Source organism: Fukomys damarensis, unplaced genomic scaffold (genome assembly GCF_012274545.1).
Source record: "Fukomys damarensis isolate Sample0158 unplaced genomic scaffold, DMR_v1.0_HiC HiC_scaffold_27, whole genome shotgun sequence".
Lineage (NCBI taxonomy): Eukaryota > Metazoa > Chordata > Mammalia > Rodentia > Bathyergidae > Fukomys > Fukomys damarensis.
The window spans coordinates 21,624,492-21,643,335 of NW_022900939.1; the positions used below are offsets into that span (position 1 = coordinate 21,624,492).

General features: G+C 48.3%; 1 protein-coding gene across 4 annotated transcripts in view; it reads right to left on the bottom strand.

Moving 5' to 3' along the window:
• Positions 1–8,543: 8,543 nt before the first annotated feature.
• Positions 8,544–18,844, bottom strand: part of Kdm2a (lysine demethylase 2A) — a 113,569-nt gene continuing 103,268 nt past the window's right edge. For all 4 annotated transcript variants that reach the window (XM_010635832.3, XM_010635833.3, XM_033756738.1 and 1 more), the window contains 6 exons: positions 18,190–18,279; positions 15,524–16,239; positions 12,953–13,116; positions 12,307–12,465; positions 11,525–11,740; positions 8,544–11,126 (listed from right to left, as the gene is read on the bottom strand). In XM_010635832.3, coding sequence (XP_010634134.1) covers positions 10,945–11,126; positions 11,525–11,740; positions 12,307–12,465; positions 12,953–13,116; positions 15,524–16,239; positions 18,190–18,279 — 1,527 coding nt within the window. In that variant the 3' untranslated portion in view covers positions 8,544–10,944. The remainder of the gene's footprint in view (positions 11,127–11,524; positions 11,741–12,306; positions 12,466–12,952; positions 13,117–15,523; positions 16,240–18,189; positions 18,280–18,844) is intronic.

Sequence of the window (18,844 nt, forward strand, 5' to 3'; positions counted from 1 at the left end):
ACTCCTAGGGCGCCACTGAGAGCGGAGACTCTACCTAGACGTGGGACCCTAATCTCAGTCCCTGACAGTGATCTCGACTGTCCACCTCGGACCTGGAACACGACAGGAGACCTGGCTGAAGACGCCCTCAGACCCAGATTGTAGCTACAACCTTGAGTCACATCACTGGATCCCATGCTCCAAAATCAGACCCCAGCGGCAACACCAGTCATGGATCACAAGGACCTTGGATACTGGACTCAAATTTTACAATATGATCCTGGAACTTAGCTTTCAGACTCTGACCATAAGAACTTGGACACCACTGTCTACCCAAGACCTGACACCAGTTCTTGGGTGAAGATTCTGACTTTAGAGGACAAATAGGAACTTGGACTGAGACCCTGGATCACCACGGCAGACTATGACTATGACCTCAGATCACAACTCTGGCTGCACACCCAGACTTCAACACTGACCCCAGACCTCCAGCAAGCCAAGGCCTTGATCTCATCCTGGTTACTAACCAATCCCAGACCTAGATCACTACCATAACCCTGACTTGGAATTTCGAACAGGTCCCTGACCTGGACTTGGACCATCAACTCCAGACCAGACCTACATCCAGAACTTTGGACATCCAGCCTGGTACACAGAACCCTTAACAGCTCAGCAAGAATCTGGGACCTTCAAGTACAGTCAGACTCCAAAGTACCCCACTCCCACTGCCTCCCCTTTTGCTCCAGAACTCCCACTTCAGGACCAAGGACCTTGAAGCTCAGGTCCTTGGCCAGCATGCTCAGCTCAGCTTCCTTCCCTGTACCTGATCCTATCCAGAAGCTCATTCTTGGTGATTTCACAGCACAGGGGTCAAACCTCTCCTAGGAGATTACAGGTTCTCAGTATTGCCTGGCAAAAGGAACTCACCCTGAAGGGAGCCCACACAGAGGGGGAAAAGCTGAGTATCTCAAGGCAGCTCCCTCATCTCAACATGCCTCTCTCTCAGTACCTCTGGCTTTTCCAAGATGGCAGAGCCCCAGCCCTAGACACAGAACTCAATCCTCATGCCAGCGCATGCGCCAGTCTCCAGGACCTTTTAGTAAGGCAGAGACTCCCCTCCCTGTGCACTTCTCAGCTGACTTCTCAGATCAGCAATACCTGGAAGCAGAACAAATTAGAGATGCTGAGGTCTCAGTGTGTGACATTACCACCCACCCAGATAGCCAAATCAAAACACCAAGATTCTTTTTGACTCTTTCTTGAACCTCCCCTTTCCCTAGTTTATCACCATAGCCTCTGTCTGGCACCCTGAGAATCTTTTTGATCTGTCCATATCTTAGGACACCCATGGCCACTACCATGATTCAGCCGTGGTCAGAGATGTCATTCTAAGACACAGGTCTGATATAATCACTGTCTGTTTGGCACCAAGAAGCAGCTTGTTAGACCCTGTACAACTGATACTACCTGGTTCATCACTTGCCCCGGTGTGCACTGGTGGTCCAGACTCAGAAAAGCATCAGTCAGTGTCTGATGAATGAATGAATGAATGAATAGGTGATCCAGTGAATGAGCTCTCGGAGCACTTAGAATTTGGGGCAGAAAAGATCAGATACCACAGCAGGAGGCTGCTAACCTCCACTCATTCCCTGCCCTTACTCTTTGGGACTGTGAGCATAGCCCACATGCTAGCTTAGGTTTTCTGCAACAACCCCTATTTAAAAAATTTTTGCCCAGTGAATTTGTCAGACCAGAGTCTTTGTGTGGTTCAGAAATCCTAACCGTCCTGTTCCAGAAAGTAGCCCTTCCTCCCTCCCGCTATTTGGAGGGGCCATCCTACCCAAAGCCTGACCTACCTCTTTGGCCAGGCTTGAAGCTGGGACCCCTCCACAGAGCTGGTTTCCAGCCACCCCCCATTCATAGGAAAGGAGCTCCTGGACACTCTGGGCTTGAAAAACAGAGTGGAAGGCTGGGCGTGGTGGCACACACCTGTAATCCCAGCACTCAGGAGGCTGAGGCAGAAGGATCGCTGCGAGTTCGAAACCAGCCTGAGCTACATAGTGAGTTGCAGGTCAGTCTCAACTACATAGTGAGACCCTGTCTCAAAAAAAGAAAAACGGAGAGAGAGAGAGAGAGAGAGAGAGAGAGAGAGAGAGAGAGAGAGAGAGAGAGAGGAAGGCCCTCCTGGGGAGACTGGTCTTTGGGATGGTGCTGCCCCCTGGTGGTCTCAGAAAGCCCACTGTAAACCTTTTCATCCAACTTCAGTGAGTTCTCTCACCAACCTCTTTATCTGGTGCCCAGATTGTGCTGGCTTCTGTCTGGCCAGGGTGCTGGAGTGCAAAGGGGAGAGGAGGCTCATCTCTGCCCAGCTGGCAGCTTGTGGACACATCACCACTTGGCATTTCTACTGGTGACTAATAGGTGTTGCAAACTCAGCACAGCCCACACGGAGCTCCTGCTCCCACCACCCAGCCCCTGTCCAACCTGCTTCTTTCTTGCTTCCCCATTTCAATTGTGGATCCTCCATTTTCCAAATTCCTAGGGGTCTTGTTCCATTTCTCTCTTCCTTCACCTCTCCTTGGTCCCTGTATACACACCTGCTGTCATTAGTGCTACAGCTGTCTGTCTCTGAAGTATGCCCTGCCTCCTCCATGTTCCCTGCTACAGCCTGGTTTCAGTCCCCACCTCTTGCCTGGATGCTTGCATCAGGCTCCTTCTGGATTCCCTGCCTTTCTACAGTAGAGCTCTCACAGGCCTGAATTAACCCTACTTCCAATGATGCCCCCTGCCCCTGCACTTAGAGTAAGCCACAGCCTTCTTCCCATGGCCCAAAGACCTGCACAGCCTGGCCCTGCTCATCTCTAATTCAGCCCTTTCTGCCCCTCTAGCTCCAGTCTCCCTGGCTTTTTTTCTGTCACTAGACTTGCCCAATCCACAACCGCCTCTGTGCCTTGACTTTACAGTTCCCTTGCCTAGACTGCCTACCCCCTCCCTTTCCACACGGCAGGCTCTTGCTCATCCTGCTCACAGAGCTCTTCCTCAGTGTCCCTGTTTGTCACTGTGGCATCCCTTTTCCCCAGCATGGGGCCTGACAAAGTTAGAAATGCAAAGAGAAATAGGACTCCATGTTGGCACAGTCTGTTGGGCAAGAAGAGCCCTAAACATCTCCAAGCAAGCTGGCAAGAGTCTCACTGTAGGAGGTGGAAGCACTCAGGAGAAGTCAGGGAAGGGTGGACAGGCTGGGCCAAGTCTTGCTCATGACATGGTGTGCTTGTGAGGGTAAGGACTGGCACATGCCAAGGCCCAAGAGTGTCACCTCTCTCTTGCCGATCCCTCTTTCTCCATTCTGGGCTTTGAAGAGCAGGAGGGTGGTTTGGGGCATTCCCAGCCATGTGCTGGCCTGATCTGGAGAAACTCTTGCTTCACATGGATAGCACCTCCCTGCTTTAGGTGCCCAGACACCAGTAAACTCTGGCTGGTCTACTGGGAGATCCTTTATTGATCATTGATTTGATGTTTGTAGGGCTCCTCCCACCTGCCAGGCACTGGTGCTTGGTCTTGGAGATCCAACACAGGAAGAGACAGACATGAACTTATGAGCAAACGAGGCACAATAATAACTGCTGACATTTATTGAATTCTCACAGTATGCAGGGCGCTGACCTGCAGCCCAACCAATCTCATGTAATGCTCTAAACATTCCTGAGGCCCCAGGCCATTTATAAGAGCCTCAGGTGAAGTCAGGTAAACCTCTGAGGGAGAGCGTGTTCCCGAGGGAACCAGGTGAGTTATGGGTAAGGAGAGTTTTCTAGGCTTGTGGAATAGCCAATGAGGAGACTCTGTAGGTTGTAAGGTAATCAAGGAGGCTCCCACACCACCTCAATCCTGGTCCTTAACTTCCTCACGCAAAGTGCAAGGACCTGCCAAGGCTTCGGGATCCCTGATTCCTCACGACCCGCAGCTCAAAAGCAGCGCCTCTTTGGGGACCCTCCAAGGTCAGACAGCCCCCACAGCCGCAGACGCCGTCTCCTCTTCCGCCTCCCAGTCTTCTAGCGGACGTGGACCTCCATCCCTCCCCCATCCCAGATCCCGCCCACCCCAGACCTGTGCCCAGTGCGCATGTGTCCCGGCGCCTTCCGCCCAGCCTAGCCCCGAAGCCCGCTGGGTTCTCAGCTGTCTCTTGGTGCTTCGGAGTTCCCTCCCGGCCTGTGAGTTTCCAGCTCACGGCCTCGTAGTTCCCACGCTGTGGCTACTGGTACTCATCGTGTATGTATGTGTGTGTGTCGGGGAGATGTGGGGGAGATGGAAAAGACCTTAGGGTCGGATTTCAGCGCTGCCTTCTACTAACTTGCTGAATGCCTTGGACAAGTTGCTTAACTCCTCTAAGTTTGGCCTTACTGGATTGTTTGCAGGATGAACGCAGACAAAGTGTGTGAAGCAATGGGCTGGGTGAGAGGTCCTGCTGAGGGGCCACTGTTGGAGTATCTTGGATGGCCCTGTCTCGTGGCTTCCGTTAGGGATCTCCCAAGGTTTCTCTCGTTTTGTTTTCTCCCTCTACCCCTTTCTTTGCTTTTCTTTCCTAGGTCTTTCAGGGTGCAGCCTCCCCTTGTGCCTCTGTCTGCCATGCTGGCTCCCACATTGCCCACTCTGGGGTCAGCAGCCAGAGCTCCCAGACCCTTGGGTTTCTGAAGAGGAATCAATGGGGGAAGGAGAGGCAGGGCGAAGCCAGTCTCAGGTAGAGGGTAAAACTGGTTGTCCTCTGGACTGTTGATTCCCTTGTTGGCTCCGACGTTTGTTCTCTGGCCTGGTCTCCCACAGCTGTGGCCTGAAAGTTGGTAAAAGGAGGATGGGTTTCTGCAGCCAGTGAGTACTAGGCCTCTGCTGCTGCTGGCCACTGAAGCCAGACTAGGCAAAACCAGCCTGGTGTTGGTTTCCCTGAGACTAAGAACACCTCTTTCCCAAGACCTGCTTCATCATTTGCAGGTCCCTGTGCAAAATTAAACTCTGGCCCCTTTTTCAAAACTTAAGAATTTTAGAATGGTGAGAGTAAAGCATGAAACTAGGTTTGAGCCCTTTGGCACATGGGGCCCTGTGTATACTCGCACAGGGCACTAATCTACCAAGCTGGACCTGCCGGCGTCCCCACCCCCATACCTTTTGTTATAATCAGGATCAGGAAATTTCTGTATATCCCTATTCTTGGGCAGATGGTGGGGGTAGAGCTAGCAAAGGCTATCGCAGCCTCAAGAAGTTTAAAAGTGCTTTGGGATGTAGAGCAGACAAGGTTACCTGGGATACTCAGCAAGGGATGAGAGGCTGCACAGTCCCAGCTCTGCCACTGCCTTCAGACCCACACTTTACCTTTTGAACCTTGGCTTTGTCACCTGTAGGATGAAGACAGCTGCCTCATGGGATGGCAGTACGAGTAGGATATGACATCACACGTATACACGGAGGCTGGGGAGCCCAAGTCACTTTGGGCTAACTGTTCAATGTCCATAGCTCAGTTTCTTAAGTCGGAGACAGCAGGGTTGTGAGAATGCTGTGATTACTACCTGTGAAGTGCTGAGAATACTTGCTACCATTTAGGCCCAGCAGATGTCAGCTATTGTCACTGTTGCCTGTGAAAAGCAATCAGAGTGTTCAGATTTAAAAGAAGTTGTGGGGTAACACTTCAAGCCTGGGAACTATAGAGGTACTCAGTTCAACGTCCCTTAGGTAGAGGCACCCAATTCGTGTGTCAACCATGGTACTTGCTACTTTATAGCTGGTGGTGGTGAGATGAGTTTGGATAACCCTGAAGGGTTAACTGAAGATTGTTGTGTACGCCTGAGAAAGATTAATTCCTAGCTGAATGGTGGTTAGCTAAGAAATGGGCTCTAGGTAGGTTTGTGTGGTGCATGCTTGTGATTCTTGCACTCTGGGAGGTTGAGGAAGATTACAAGTTTGAACCCAGCCTGGGCAATTTAGTGAGAACCTGTCTCAAGATAATGGCTCAGTGGGGATGTAGCTCCATGCAAATGCCTAAGTTCAATCTTTAATACTTCAAAAAAAGGAAAAAAAAAAAAAGCCTCCTTTCCTCTCAACTAGAGGCAAGCAATGTCCACACAAGGTAGAAGGAAAGACAGGTGCAGTGGCCTACACCTGTAATCCTGGTTACTTGGGAGGCTGAGACAGGAGGTTCAAGGCCAGCCTGAGGGGAGGTAAGTAGTAGTTATGAAAAGTGATGAATTAATTTGGTGGGAAAGGGTTCTGTATATGTGAGCTGATAGGGACATTTCCTCAGTATTTCCTGGGCCTGTTATGTGCCAAGCTGTCTAGATGCCAGGCGTGAGTGGCACAGACTCATCTCTGTCCTGTGGAATTTCTGGGCCAGGTGGGGACATGGACCTTAGAGGATGCCAGAAGACACTGGGAACATCCAGTCTAGTCTTCAGCAGTGGGAAATGACTTCCAAGAGGAAGTCACGTGTAAATTGAGGAAGGCATACTGTGCACAGGGAACAGAACAAGCAAAGGCCCAGAGATGGCAAAACTCTGTTAGCTGTCAGTGGAAAGGAGCAGGAGGTACAAAGGTGAGTGACAAAGCCTAAAGGCTTGGTAGCTCCGAGGGCCACATTTACATTTTGTCCTGAGATTGAATAAAGTTTTAAGCAAGGAAAATAAATATGTGAATCTGTCTTGCAAAAGAAATGTTCTGGCTGCCAATGTGGACATGGGTTAGACTGGAGATTGTGAGGACACTTAAAGAGTTACTGCTATAGTTAAGGCTCCAGACAGTGGTGGCTTCCACTAGTGTGAGGAGAATACCAAGAGGTTGAGGGTTTCTGAGATACTGGGGAGGGAAAATTGACTTTTTTTTTCATGGTAACATCAAAATAAGGCCACATCCATATCCATCCTCAGGGAACCATCAGACCAGCCCATCCTCTTAATACTGTCTGCTTCTGGAATATGCAGCAGAGATGGCCTTTGTAGGTTCAGGAGAGTAGGATTGGCAGGCATCTGCCAGTGTCCCTGGGGGGAGTGACAAGAGCTGCTCAGGAATTCCTAGGTGGGACTTTGACCCTCCTGGGACATGGTACTTGGGTAAGGAGCACCCACCCAATTCTCTGACAGTACTTAAGTGCTTAGAGGCTGGAAGCTAATGTGCCAAATGACAAATGCTAATCATAGGGACAAGGTGGGGGGGAAATGCCAATCACGGCTCATCTACTTGGCTACTTGGAGCAGGCACTGACTCCAAGGAGTGGAATAGAGCTTGGCCTTAGAAATGGGCTTGGTGGTGAGATCAGAAATGCCTCGGCTCGGGCGTGGTGGTGCATGCCTGTAATCCCAGCACTCTGGAGGCTGAGGCAGGAGGATCGCTTGTGAGTTTGAGACCAGCCTGGGCTACAGAGTGAGTTCCAGGTCAGCCTCAACTACGTAGTGAGACCTTGTCTCAAAAAAAAAAAAAAAAACCAAAAACAAACAAACAAAAAAAAAACGCTCATGCCTGCCTGGCAAGTCTAAGGTCCTGAGTTTGATCCCTGGTAACCCCCCCCACCAAAAAAAGCCTGACCCATTCTCAGGAGATCACTGCTGGGGTCACTTCCAGTGTTCAGAAAAGACTACTACTTTCTTGGGGCATGAATTGAGATGACTCAGTTAATCTCAACATTTAACCTGGCTGGGTGTGGCAGATCATTAAATCTCAGCTACTCAAACTGATCTCAAGTTTGAGGCCAGCCTGGGCAACCTGGTGAGATCTTGTCTCAGAAAGTTTCCCTTGAAATATACGTGGTGGTTCTAGAAGCAAGTGGTACCTTTTGACACTGAAACAACAAAAGCTAACAAGGAGACTGGACACCATAGTCTTGCTTGCTGCTTCTGATGAGAGCCATTAACCCAGTACTCGTGGCCTTGACAGCCAGCACCACCTTCCAACACACTTGCTCAAAGGCACACACACCAAAGCAGAAAGGGGTAGCTTTTGTTTTTAAAGCTTTTTTATTTAAAAACAAAAACAAAACCCAAATCAAAAATTTTCCCACTGGAGGCTATTTTTTTGTCTTTTAAAAATTTTATTACACAAATATCTCCCATATCCATGTGTCAAGAGGAAAGATGTTCTTGTTCTTTCTAAAACCAATAGTGGAGAATTTTTAGAAAACAAAACAAAGTCCAACTAGCTTCCCTCCTTCCCTGGCCCAAAATAACCCTAATGTGTCAAGTGAGATAGCGTTAAGACTCACCCCATAATGCTTACATTTAATTTAAAATTTTTAGCACAACATTGGAGATTGACTCTAAATCAGCAACAAAAAATATATATTTACAATATTTTCCCATAAAACAACACAATGAAATCCTTTAAACATAGTGACTTTAGGAGTTTTATTTATGGAGCAGTTATTTTTTAATCACCAAGTGATTTTTATATTATTTCTTCCTTTCCTTTGCGGTTTTTTGCCCCGATGCTTGGAAAGATGGAGGCAGAGGTCTGGTCCTGCAATCTGAGGAGGGCAGGCTCTCCTGGCAAGGCTGTAGCTAAGAGCAGATGCAGGAAGCTGATGGAACACCCGGGTTCCTCTGTCCCCAAACAGGTATTTCTCTCCTCCATGTGGACCAACCCTCACCTCTAAAAACCATTTTCCCCTCAGTCCCAACAAAAAGTAAAACCCAAAAAGGGCATCGGTCCATCTGCTGCCATCTTGGGCTCCCTTTTCTGCTGACCAATTTACGTGCATGGTAAAAATGCTTGTTTCCAAACCAAAAATCAAACAAAAACCAAAACCCCAAACAAACCATCAGCTTGGAAATTTCTGTGGATGAAATGTCCCAAAATCAGAGGCACTCTCCCGGCACAATCCCTGCTCTTGAAGGGGTCTCTCCACCTCCCCTTTTATAAAAAGACAACAAAACAGAACTTTATCTTTTTAGTATTTTCCACAGGAGCAACCAAAAAGCAAAACAAAACAAACAAACAAACAAAACAAAGAAACAAAAGCAGGAAGCTTATAGGTCATTAACAATAATAATAATGTTTTTGCTCAATACCCAGGGTTCTTTACAGATAAGTTCCCCTAACTGAGGCACTCTGGAATAAGTCACTGGCATTTCCTCAACATTTTAGCCCCAGACTTGCTGGGGCCTAGAGACCAATGAAGGGACAGAGGGTCATGGGAGCAGACTGCTGTTTTTAAGATACAGTCAAAAGAATCAGCAGATTGGAAGAAACAGATACAAGGCCACCTCTTAACAGGACCCAGTTTCATCTAAGAAGGTCAGTTAATGCCAGGGTCAAAGCTGGGCTAGGAGGCAAGCGGGGGGCCCTCTGCCTCTATTGCTTTGGCAGTGGCAAGGGTGCAGTTGATGTCTCTCCTTGGGGTGGCTCATACTTCAGAGCCCTGGTGCCTGGCTCTGTACCCTCCCCACTGCAGGTTTAAGAGGTGGAAAGCCTGAGACTGGGCTACAGTCAAGGGACCAGGAGGGGATGAGGCTGGAGAACAAGAAGGCAGGGCAAAGGTTGTGCTATCTCCTTACAGATGGGGAGCAGAGTGCAAATTTGCATCTATCACTTAGAAGCTCTTGCCACAGGCTGCTGCTATTGAGCATCTCCTCACACTTAAATATTGACCCAGAAGAAATTCCGACCTTTTTCTTTTCTTTTCTTTTTTTAAAGTGCAAAAAGCTCTCTGCTGCCCTAGAGAGAGGATCTTTGGACAGGCCGTTCAATGCAAAGTAAAAGGGGGCAGCTGATGGGGCTTGACAAAGGGTGGTGGAGTGGGAGACACACTCCCCTCCTTCCCTCTACACACACACACACACACACACACACAACATACTCATCCACACACAGAGGCACATGCACACCCCCTTCCACGGCTATAAGCAGAGGGCAGGTGACTGGCTTCCAAGAAGGAACCCTTGACCCTTAAAAGGCACCACCAGGTCAGTAAGCCGATGGGGCAATACACAGGCCTGGGGCGCTTGAGGGCCACACTAAACCAGAGGCCTGGAAAAGCCTGGCCCAGAGGCAGGTGGGGATTTGGCCAGTCCTCTGCTCCCCTCAGCTGGTAGGGGAGAAAGGCTACTCCCTCTGAGGACACGCATCCTGGGAAAGCCTTATTCAGGCAGGAAGGAGGACACGTGGAACAACAGGGCAGTCAGTGGGAGGCAAGAGAGGGAGAATAAGGAGATGGTGCCTGTCTCAGAATCTGCCTGGGTAGCAGTGAAATGGGCGTGTCCCTGGGGTACAGTTCTAGCTCCTCTAAAGAGCTTCAACCCCAGTTAAGTGCAACAAGGACCTCAGAGAAGACTAGTGGGAAAGTCGGGCTAGGTGGAAGGAGGTACAATGTATTACATGAATGAGCACGAATGCTGGACAGCATCAAGCTCAGGGAGAGGAAAGGATGGCAAGCACAGACATGGGTCCGAAGCTTCGGACATCAACAGCACCAGTGGGATCTGCTGGGCCTGGCATTTCTGGGGCTGCTGGCCCCTCCTGCAGGAGCTGGGAGAGTGTGACAGAGGAGAGACACGCACTGGACACCATGAGGAGAACCTGGCCATGGAGACAGGACTGCTTTCTTTCCTGGAGTCTGCTCTGAACCAGGCACTGCTGGGGCCACAGGTGGGGAGGAGGGGCCTGGGGCATGGTACAGGTAAAGGCTGCACAAATCCCCCAGATGCCCAGCCTCCTGGCAGATGAGCAAGTGAACAGGCACTGCGACAGCACAGCCTGTGATTTCCTTCCTCTCACATCAACTGCTATTCCCTTTTCCTTGGGAGGGAGAGGAGCAGGCAGGCAAACCTGGTGTTGTCCACTCTCTCTAACCCACCTGTGGGAGAAGGGCTCAGGGACAGAAGAGCAGAGAGGGAGTGTGACGCTGGCCTCAGAGCCCGTGCAGGGTCAGGGAGAGGCTCTCCACAGTGGGGAGGCTGGGGAAGATCCATTTCCTGTTCAGTTTGGGCTGGGCATGTCTTAGCTAATCTTCTGTATCAGCTTCTCATCAGACAGGCAGTAGAGGCTATTGATGGACAAGTCTGAGATGAAGTGCTCGCAGGCTTTTCGAGTAATCTGCTTGCATCCCCGAAGGTCGATCAGGGTGACATTGGCAATGCGCCGTAGGTAGATCAGGGTCTGGTCTGTCAGTTTATTGCAACCTGTAGGCAAAGTGGTCATGAGGTCAGATCACAAATGCACTGCCACAGATGCCCTCCTCTACCATTTAGTTTCCCTAGCCATCTTTCCCCAAAATGCTAAACAAAAACACTTAAGTCCTATTACTACCTGGCCCAGAGACGACTATCAACAATGACCTCTTGCTGCCTCACCCAGCACTATGAACATCAAGCACAAGAGATGACCAAACTGTAGCTGGATGGTGGCAATGCATGAGGGAACCCGGCTCAATTACTCTAGTTCTCAGCCAGTAGTTCAAATGAGTGGAAATAGTTCAATCAACAGACCCCAAATCACTGTTTAATGGCCAAGTTCTAGAAGGCCTGGGACCTCCAGGAGGTGGGGGTAACCTTTAGGGTGGAAAACAGCAGCAGCATACCTGCCATATTGAGTTCTGTGAGGGAGTAACGAGTGGAAGACCCGACAGCGGTGAGTAGATTGGAGGACTGATCTGTAAGGTGGCTGCAGTGACTAAGGTCGAGTCGAGACAGGAGGGGCATGTGGCGAATGATGAGGCGAAGTGTGGCATCTGTGATGTCAAGACCTGCCAGCCGGAAGTCAGTCATGTTCCGGAGCTTGCTGCGATTGTCCTGACCTGCACAGGCAAGAAAAACTAAATCAAAACTCTTTAATTCTCTAATACAGCTCCAAAGTTCCAGGCAGTATCAGCTACTTGCTGGCCAAGCCCCTCTGATGGGGCTAACAGAACTGCCCATGTGCAACCCTGCCTTTAGGGAGTAAGCAGCATGTTAGGGCAGTTTCTAGGAAATTAAGGTTTTTTTCTTCCCAGAGCCAGATCATGCCTCATGTGCATGGGTATGTATGGAATGCTCCTCCCCTACCCACGGCTCCATGCTTTTCTAGACTATCCTGGTAATAGCTTTTGACATTCCATCTCCAACATGAAGCTCTGTGAGACTTCCTCACCTTGTTTCCTCCAAGTCCTTAATTCTACTGACCCAGAGAATGGACTTACTCCTTCAGTTGTAGGTAACTATCTGCTTATAAATAGTATTTATACATAGTCCATTATTCTGTTGTCATTTTGCACTCTTTGACCACAGCTTCAATTCTGAGATTACCTTAGCTTTTGAGGATGAGATCTGTGGAAAGTCCAAGCTACCCCAAGACAAGCCCAGAGAAATAAGGGGCAGAGGATACCTGGCTTATCGGCTGATGGAGTCAGCAAGTCCCGAATTTGAGGGTCCTTAATTCCTACTGCCCACCGAAGATCAAGGGTCCTGAGAAGGGGGCAGCTGGAGGTGCTGAGGGCAGAGACTGCAGACCAGGAACAGCCTGCTAGGAGGAGGTCTTTTAGTCCTGCAATGAATGGAAACAAAAACATGGAATGTACTCTGCTAACCTCTTTGTAGTGTCAATTACCAGCTGACCAGAACAAAGTGAATGGATTTTTAAGCAAATGCGGAGAGGAACCATGTCCTTTCAATAATGAAGTTCAAAGATTTTTGTGGTATCTTATATCTAGCTTTGTTGTTAAACTGACTCCCCTCCTGTCTGAGACCTCAAAAAATGCCCAATGGCTTACAAGGGGCTGATCAAGGCACACCTGAATGTATTTCTCCTTTAGTGGCTGTGCTGAGGAGACCTGCAGGGCGGATAGCAGCATCTAATCCTGTTCTTTACTGTCCATTGCAGTCACTGGTCCAGGGATATCTTTGAGACCAGCAGTAAAGTAACCCCAGGGAAATCTCTTGCTAAGCAGAAAAGCAACAATAACTTGGGACTCCAAACCCAAATGGTCCTAAAGTAATTCTAAGAAGCATTAACAACAGCATAATTCATTTACCTGGCAGCCTATTGACCAGCCATGTCAGCTGCTTCTTGGAGATGTTGGTCCAACTGAGGTCAAGGCTAACTGGTTGCCTCTTGATGATGCCACTGAGAGCTTGGGGTACAATGGCCTTACACCTACTCAAGTCAATTTTTGTCCAAAGTCTCTTGTCGCAGCACCTGTGACAGAATCAGGGAGAACTAACTGTCATTAACTTGATATCCCAATCAGTGGAGCTCCCATCACAGACTGCTGGAGGCTTTTAGAAAAAGCAGAATACTTTGAGTCACTTCCCTGTATTCTTCTATAAGGAGTAACAAGGATCACACCCTGGCATTTTGTGCCTCAGCATTGACAAAAACTCCGTCCTACAGCAACCAGACACTTTACAAACCTATATATAACTTAATAGTTCACTCTGACTTCCTCTGAAGGGGTTGAGAACACAGCACAGGTGTATACATAACCCTTTCATTTATATTAAAACAGTATAGTTCTTACTGAGGGCTGGGGATTCAGCTCAGTGGTTCCACCACGTGCCTCGCAAGTGCAAGGTCCCCAGTTCAATCCCCAGTTAAAAAAAAAAACTTTTTTTCTTGCCTTCCTACTATCTGAAGGTACTTGGCCTGCTCTATTCTCTCCCTTGAGTAACAAACAGCTGCCTAAGATGCAGGGTGCTACTCTGTACCTCCACAATATGCCCTACTTTAAGCTCATTACTGCCTCAGGCCCAGAGCCTTCCCTTAGCCTTAGGTTTGTTTCTGCTCTGGTGCTAGCTTGACATTTTCTAGCCAGCCCAGTCCAGAACTGAAACAGAGAACCTACCTTTCCATTGCAACCTACAAATCCACAGGCTGTACACTACACTGTACATGCAGGCTTTCAGTTAGCACTTTATATTTTCTACCTCCAGGCTCCGTGCAGTCTGGCTGATGGGATAAGGAGATAGCACATAATGACTATCTTAGGTGCCCTAGCCTGGAAACCAAGGGCCCACTAGCTCTATAAAGAAAAGTAGTGCCAGGCATAGTGGTGCACGCCTGTAATCCCAGCACTGGGAGGCTGAGGCAGGAGGACTGCTATGAGTTCAAGACCAGCCTGGGCTACATAGTGAGTTCCAGCAACTACATAGTGAGACCCTGTCTCAAAAAACAAAACAAAACAACAACAAAAAAGTATTAAAAGAGAATCTGGGTTGGGGCCAGGAATTTAGCTCAGTGGTTCTGCTGCCTGCCTTACAAGTGCAAGGACCAGAGTTTGATCCCCAGTACCAAAAAAAAAAAAAAAAGAGAATCTGAGTTGATCACATATTAATTTTTTTCGTTTTCTTTTTGGTACTGGGGATTGAACTTGGGTCCTTGTGCTTGCAAGGCAGGCCACAGAACTGCTGAGCTAAATCCCCAGCGATCACATATTAATTCTGACTTGGGAAATAAACATGTACTGGCAGAAAATATGGTCTTTAAAGACTGACAAGATTTCACCAGTGACACATCAAACTCCTAAGGCAGGAGCAAGCTGCTGGCTACAGAGCATAGAGAAGGGGTGCTCAAGCTTGAGCAGGCTCCTGAAGGGCTCTCAAGAGTGCAGTGTTGGACCTGCCCCACAGAATCTACACTTTTTCTTTTTTTTTGGGGGGGGGTGAACTTATGATTGAATCCACGGCCTTTACACTGAGCTCCACTCCAGTCCCTTTTTATTTTGAGAAGGGTCTTGCTAAGAGTCATTAAGTTGCCCAGACTGGGCTTACAATCCTCCTGTCTTGTCTCCCTCAGTGCTGGAATTACAGGCATGTGATAACATGGAGGTTTAGAATTTGTATTTCTAACAAGTTCACAGGGAGATGCCCATGGCAAGATGCCACATGTTGAGAACTACTATAACAGGGTATGACCCAGCTGTAAGGAATATATCTTACAGCTTAAGGTAAAACCCACAATGCCGAGCAGAAAAGGTCTTTGTTCATCACCACTAAGAATTCCTCCCATTAAATGTCTGTTCAACTTGAGAAATGATCAGTCTCATGAACAAGGACAATTAAGTCTCAGGAAGCTTCACAAGTGGACCCTGCTTGATGGAGAAAGGAATCCTGGTTCAGGTTTGGGGGACTGATAGAATTAAAACTGTGGAAGATCACAAGCTTCTCAAATTCATTTTGGAGAGCATGACCACTTCTCTGAGGAGCTTTAGGTATAGCTATCTATATCATCAAAACCAGAAGATGACTAGCACATCAGAGACTTTGAATCAACATATGATGAGTTGAACTGATGACTATGTTGTGTGTTAGGATTTCTAGCCTGTAAGACTCTGAGGATTTAGCATATAGTGTACAAATCCATCTCCCAGATCATTTCCCACCCTCAAACTAGACAGCTGGGGAAACAGAGCAGAGAAATGAGGCAAAGGGTCAAACTCTTCTAATGACATCTGCAGACACAATGGACTGCCGTATCTTTAACAGGACTCAGCCAACAAATGGAGTCCACTGACTCCTTCAGATGCTAAGGTATATTCCATTATTGTATGGAAGACGTGCCACCTACTCCCACGCCCCTATTCCTGACCCCTTGTATCCCTGCTCACCATTTATACCACGTCTTGCACACTCGCATACATTCACAAAGTTCTCTGCGGCTGAGGTAGCGGAAGACAGACATCCAGACCTCCCGCTGCATCCAGCTTTCGTCTCCATCCTGAGCCCAACTGCCCCGGCCATTCAGCCTGGCTGCACCCCCCTCCTCTGCACTGTCATCTTCCTCCTCCTCCTCCTCCTCCTCTTCCTCCTCCTCTCCCCCCAGCCCCTCCTCATCCCCACGCTGGGGGGTTCGGGCTGGACAGTGCTGCACTAGCACACGAGGGGAATGGCGAAGATTGGCAGAGGAGGCCGTGATGGCCTGCAGCTTGGGCACAATGGATGTCCCGTGGAGCTCTTTGGTGGGCCTCTGTAGCGTGACAGTGAGGTACGATCCCCGGATCTTGGCTTTCTCAACTTCAGACAGCTCCTTTTTGCCGCTGGGATTGTTCTCCTTTTCCCGTACCATGGTGCGCTCTGTGGCCTGCAGCCGCAGCAACTGCCGCCGTTTGAAGCGCTCATCACGGCTGGCACTGTGGTGGTCGCTGGGGCCAGCCCCAGGGGATGACCGAGTCACCATACCCCGGGGGGAAGCTGGGTCGTGGATGAGCTGCAGCATGGAAGTGGGTGAATGGGGCGGGGGTGTAAGGGGCTCATCACAGCTCCGCAAGGGCCGCAAGACTTTGGCTTGCACAGCTTCTTCATCACTCTCTTCCATTTTCCGCTTCTGTAAAATGCACCCAGAAAAGCAATATCAGTGCTTTTTTCCAAACCCTCTAAACTGACAGAGTGAGCCTGAAAGAAGACTGGTCACTGCTGCCAGACAAGTTCATTTCCTTAGAGCCTGCAATTTAGACTCTGCAAAGATGGGCAACTGAGCTCATGCCTGTACCAGAGAACACTGATTATGGGACAAAAATCACTAAATGGGTCACCTGGGAAACCTATCTGTGACCAAAAGGATTGTGTTCAAGTACCAGAGGACTGAAATCCAAATCTAGACTGCTTGATTCTTATCCATTTCTTGCCCCAACTCCTGGATAATTCCCTGGGAAAAATAATTGTTTAAATTCTACCTCTGCATAATTCAACCATTTTAAATCCCGTCTCTCATTCAACTCTTTCATTCAAGTGATTTTATTAGGGGTGGAAAAAAAATAGTCCACCTAACACTTAGATGATGAAGTAGGGGCCAAACGCAGCAAAAGCCACCAACTTTTAGACTTTTAGCTCTCCGACATTTCTGCCTCACTTTCCCAGCTATAGCTTCTACTTCCCGCTCATGTGAGAGAGAAAGCAGAATGAGAAACTTGGTGAGAAATTTCACCACTGCCAAGGGATCTGCTTAAAATTACAGTGAGGAACTCCTCACAAGGCCCACACCTCATCCTGTGGCATATGTGCTCACCAGACACTTGTCCTTTCCTGAAACCCACACTGACTACACTGTGACAAAGCCTGGTCAACACTGCCAAGAAGAAGCCTATTCAGATTTTCCCTAAGGAGATACTTTATGTCCCTTAGCAATAGTCTTGGGCTATGTTCCTCTTTCTTCTCACATTCTTTGATCATGTGGTTGGGAGGGAATGACCCTCTTCTAGATGTTGGCTTTTACAACATACAGAATTAGAAAGTAACTAAAACAGTATCGTCAACACACCTGCTGTATCAGAGGTGCCAACCTTCAACACCACCAGTTAGGACAAATGTAAATGTCACTAGTTCAAGGAATTTGGATTAAGAACTTTAACACTAGTCAACTCCTAAAACCTTTGCCCTCAAAGACATTTAAAATTGTAACTTCAACTACCCCAGTGTCCAAATGGAAGAACTACACAGAAGCTAAGGAAATTCCCTTATGCCCCCTTCCCTAGTCTAATGGGGGGGTTCACGGAAGACTGACATGAGGCCTGCTGCTTCCTCCTGTATATGCCCTTTGCAGGTCTTGGCTCGCCAACCTAAAGAACCACAGCCCTTTTAGACATTATCATTACTGGCAACCAACCAATAGGCCAGCAATCTCAGCTGCCCTAGCCAACGTCACGGAGCTGGTTCCCATTCTCTCTAGGGCAGGGGCTGCCTTTGAATGATACACCTGGGCACACAGGGTAGGCAGATCCTTCTGAGGCCACAGAGATGAAGATGACAAAAAATGTGAACCTGCCTGCCTGGCAAGCACAAGGTTCCGAGTTCCAATCCCCAGTACAAAAAACAAACAAACAAACAAAAAAACCAACCACCAAAAAAACTCACTAAAAAATGTGAACCTGCTTAACTGGAAACTCCAGTATTTAAGGGTAACCCTAGGCCATTGCCTCCCCTCTAGTTACATTCCTTGGGAGAAAGCCTATATACCTTATTTCCCTCAACAGCCCAGCTGTGGTTCCTCCCTTTCAGTGCCACAGAATATAACAAGACCTCAGGAATTTGAGGATCCCAAGTGGTACAATATTTAGGAATACAAAATACAAAACCAAACCAAAATAAAACAACAAATAAACAAAAAACCCATACTAAAAACTCAACAAGTAACCAAAGGAAAAATCAAATCAAACAAATGCAATCTCCTTGAATCAAAGAAACCCTGTGAACAGTGTTGCAAAGGCAAATGTACAGCAATTTCCCAAGCTGAAAGCTTCATTTCCTGTCACAAAAGAAGTCGGTGTGGTTCCTTTACCTGAGCTTTCTCCGAGCTGTCCTCTTGGTAACACTTTGGACACTCCCAGCAATTTGGCAATTCCTCATTAAGCAAACCCTCTCCATCCATCTATAGGCAGACAGAGACAATTAAAATGAGTCAGTCTCTTCTGCCTTCATTACACACTAACAGGTAGAAGAAGCTAGAGTTACTTACTTCTAAACACACCGGTCCCCTGGGGAGGAAAAATGGGAGAGCTACTTGGTTTCAGATGACACTAATACCTACTCCCAGGGTGGGAAACTAGCCATCCTCATTCCTGGTTACTTGTCAAATGCAGGCTCCAGGAAGTCTTTCAAGGTTTGGTATGGTGGCACATGCCTGTAATAGCAACACTCAGGAGGCAGAGGCAGGAGGATCACTGAGTTTGAGGGCAGCCCGAACTATAAACTGAGATTCCAACTTAAGCCCCACCCCCACCTTTTTAAAAGAATCTGCATCAATTTGGGTCTCCTCTCCAGATAATATCTTGCCAATTTCGCTAGGCCTGATCTTGGGGAGCTGAATCATTATGACTGTTTGGGTTCAGAGACTAATAATCTAGTGACTGTGAAATGGGGATAAAAACCATGTGTATCTTTTTTTGGGGGGGTACTGGGGCTTGAACTCGGGACCTTGCGCTTGCAAGGCAGGC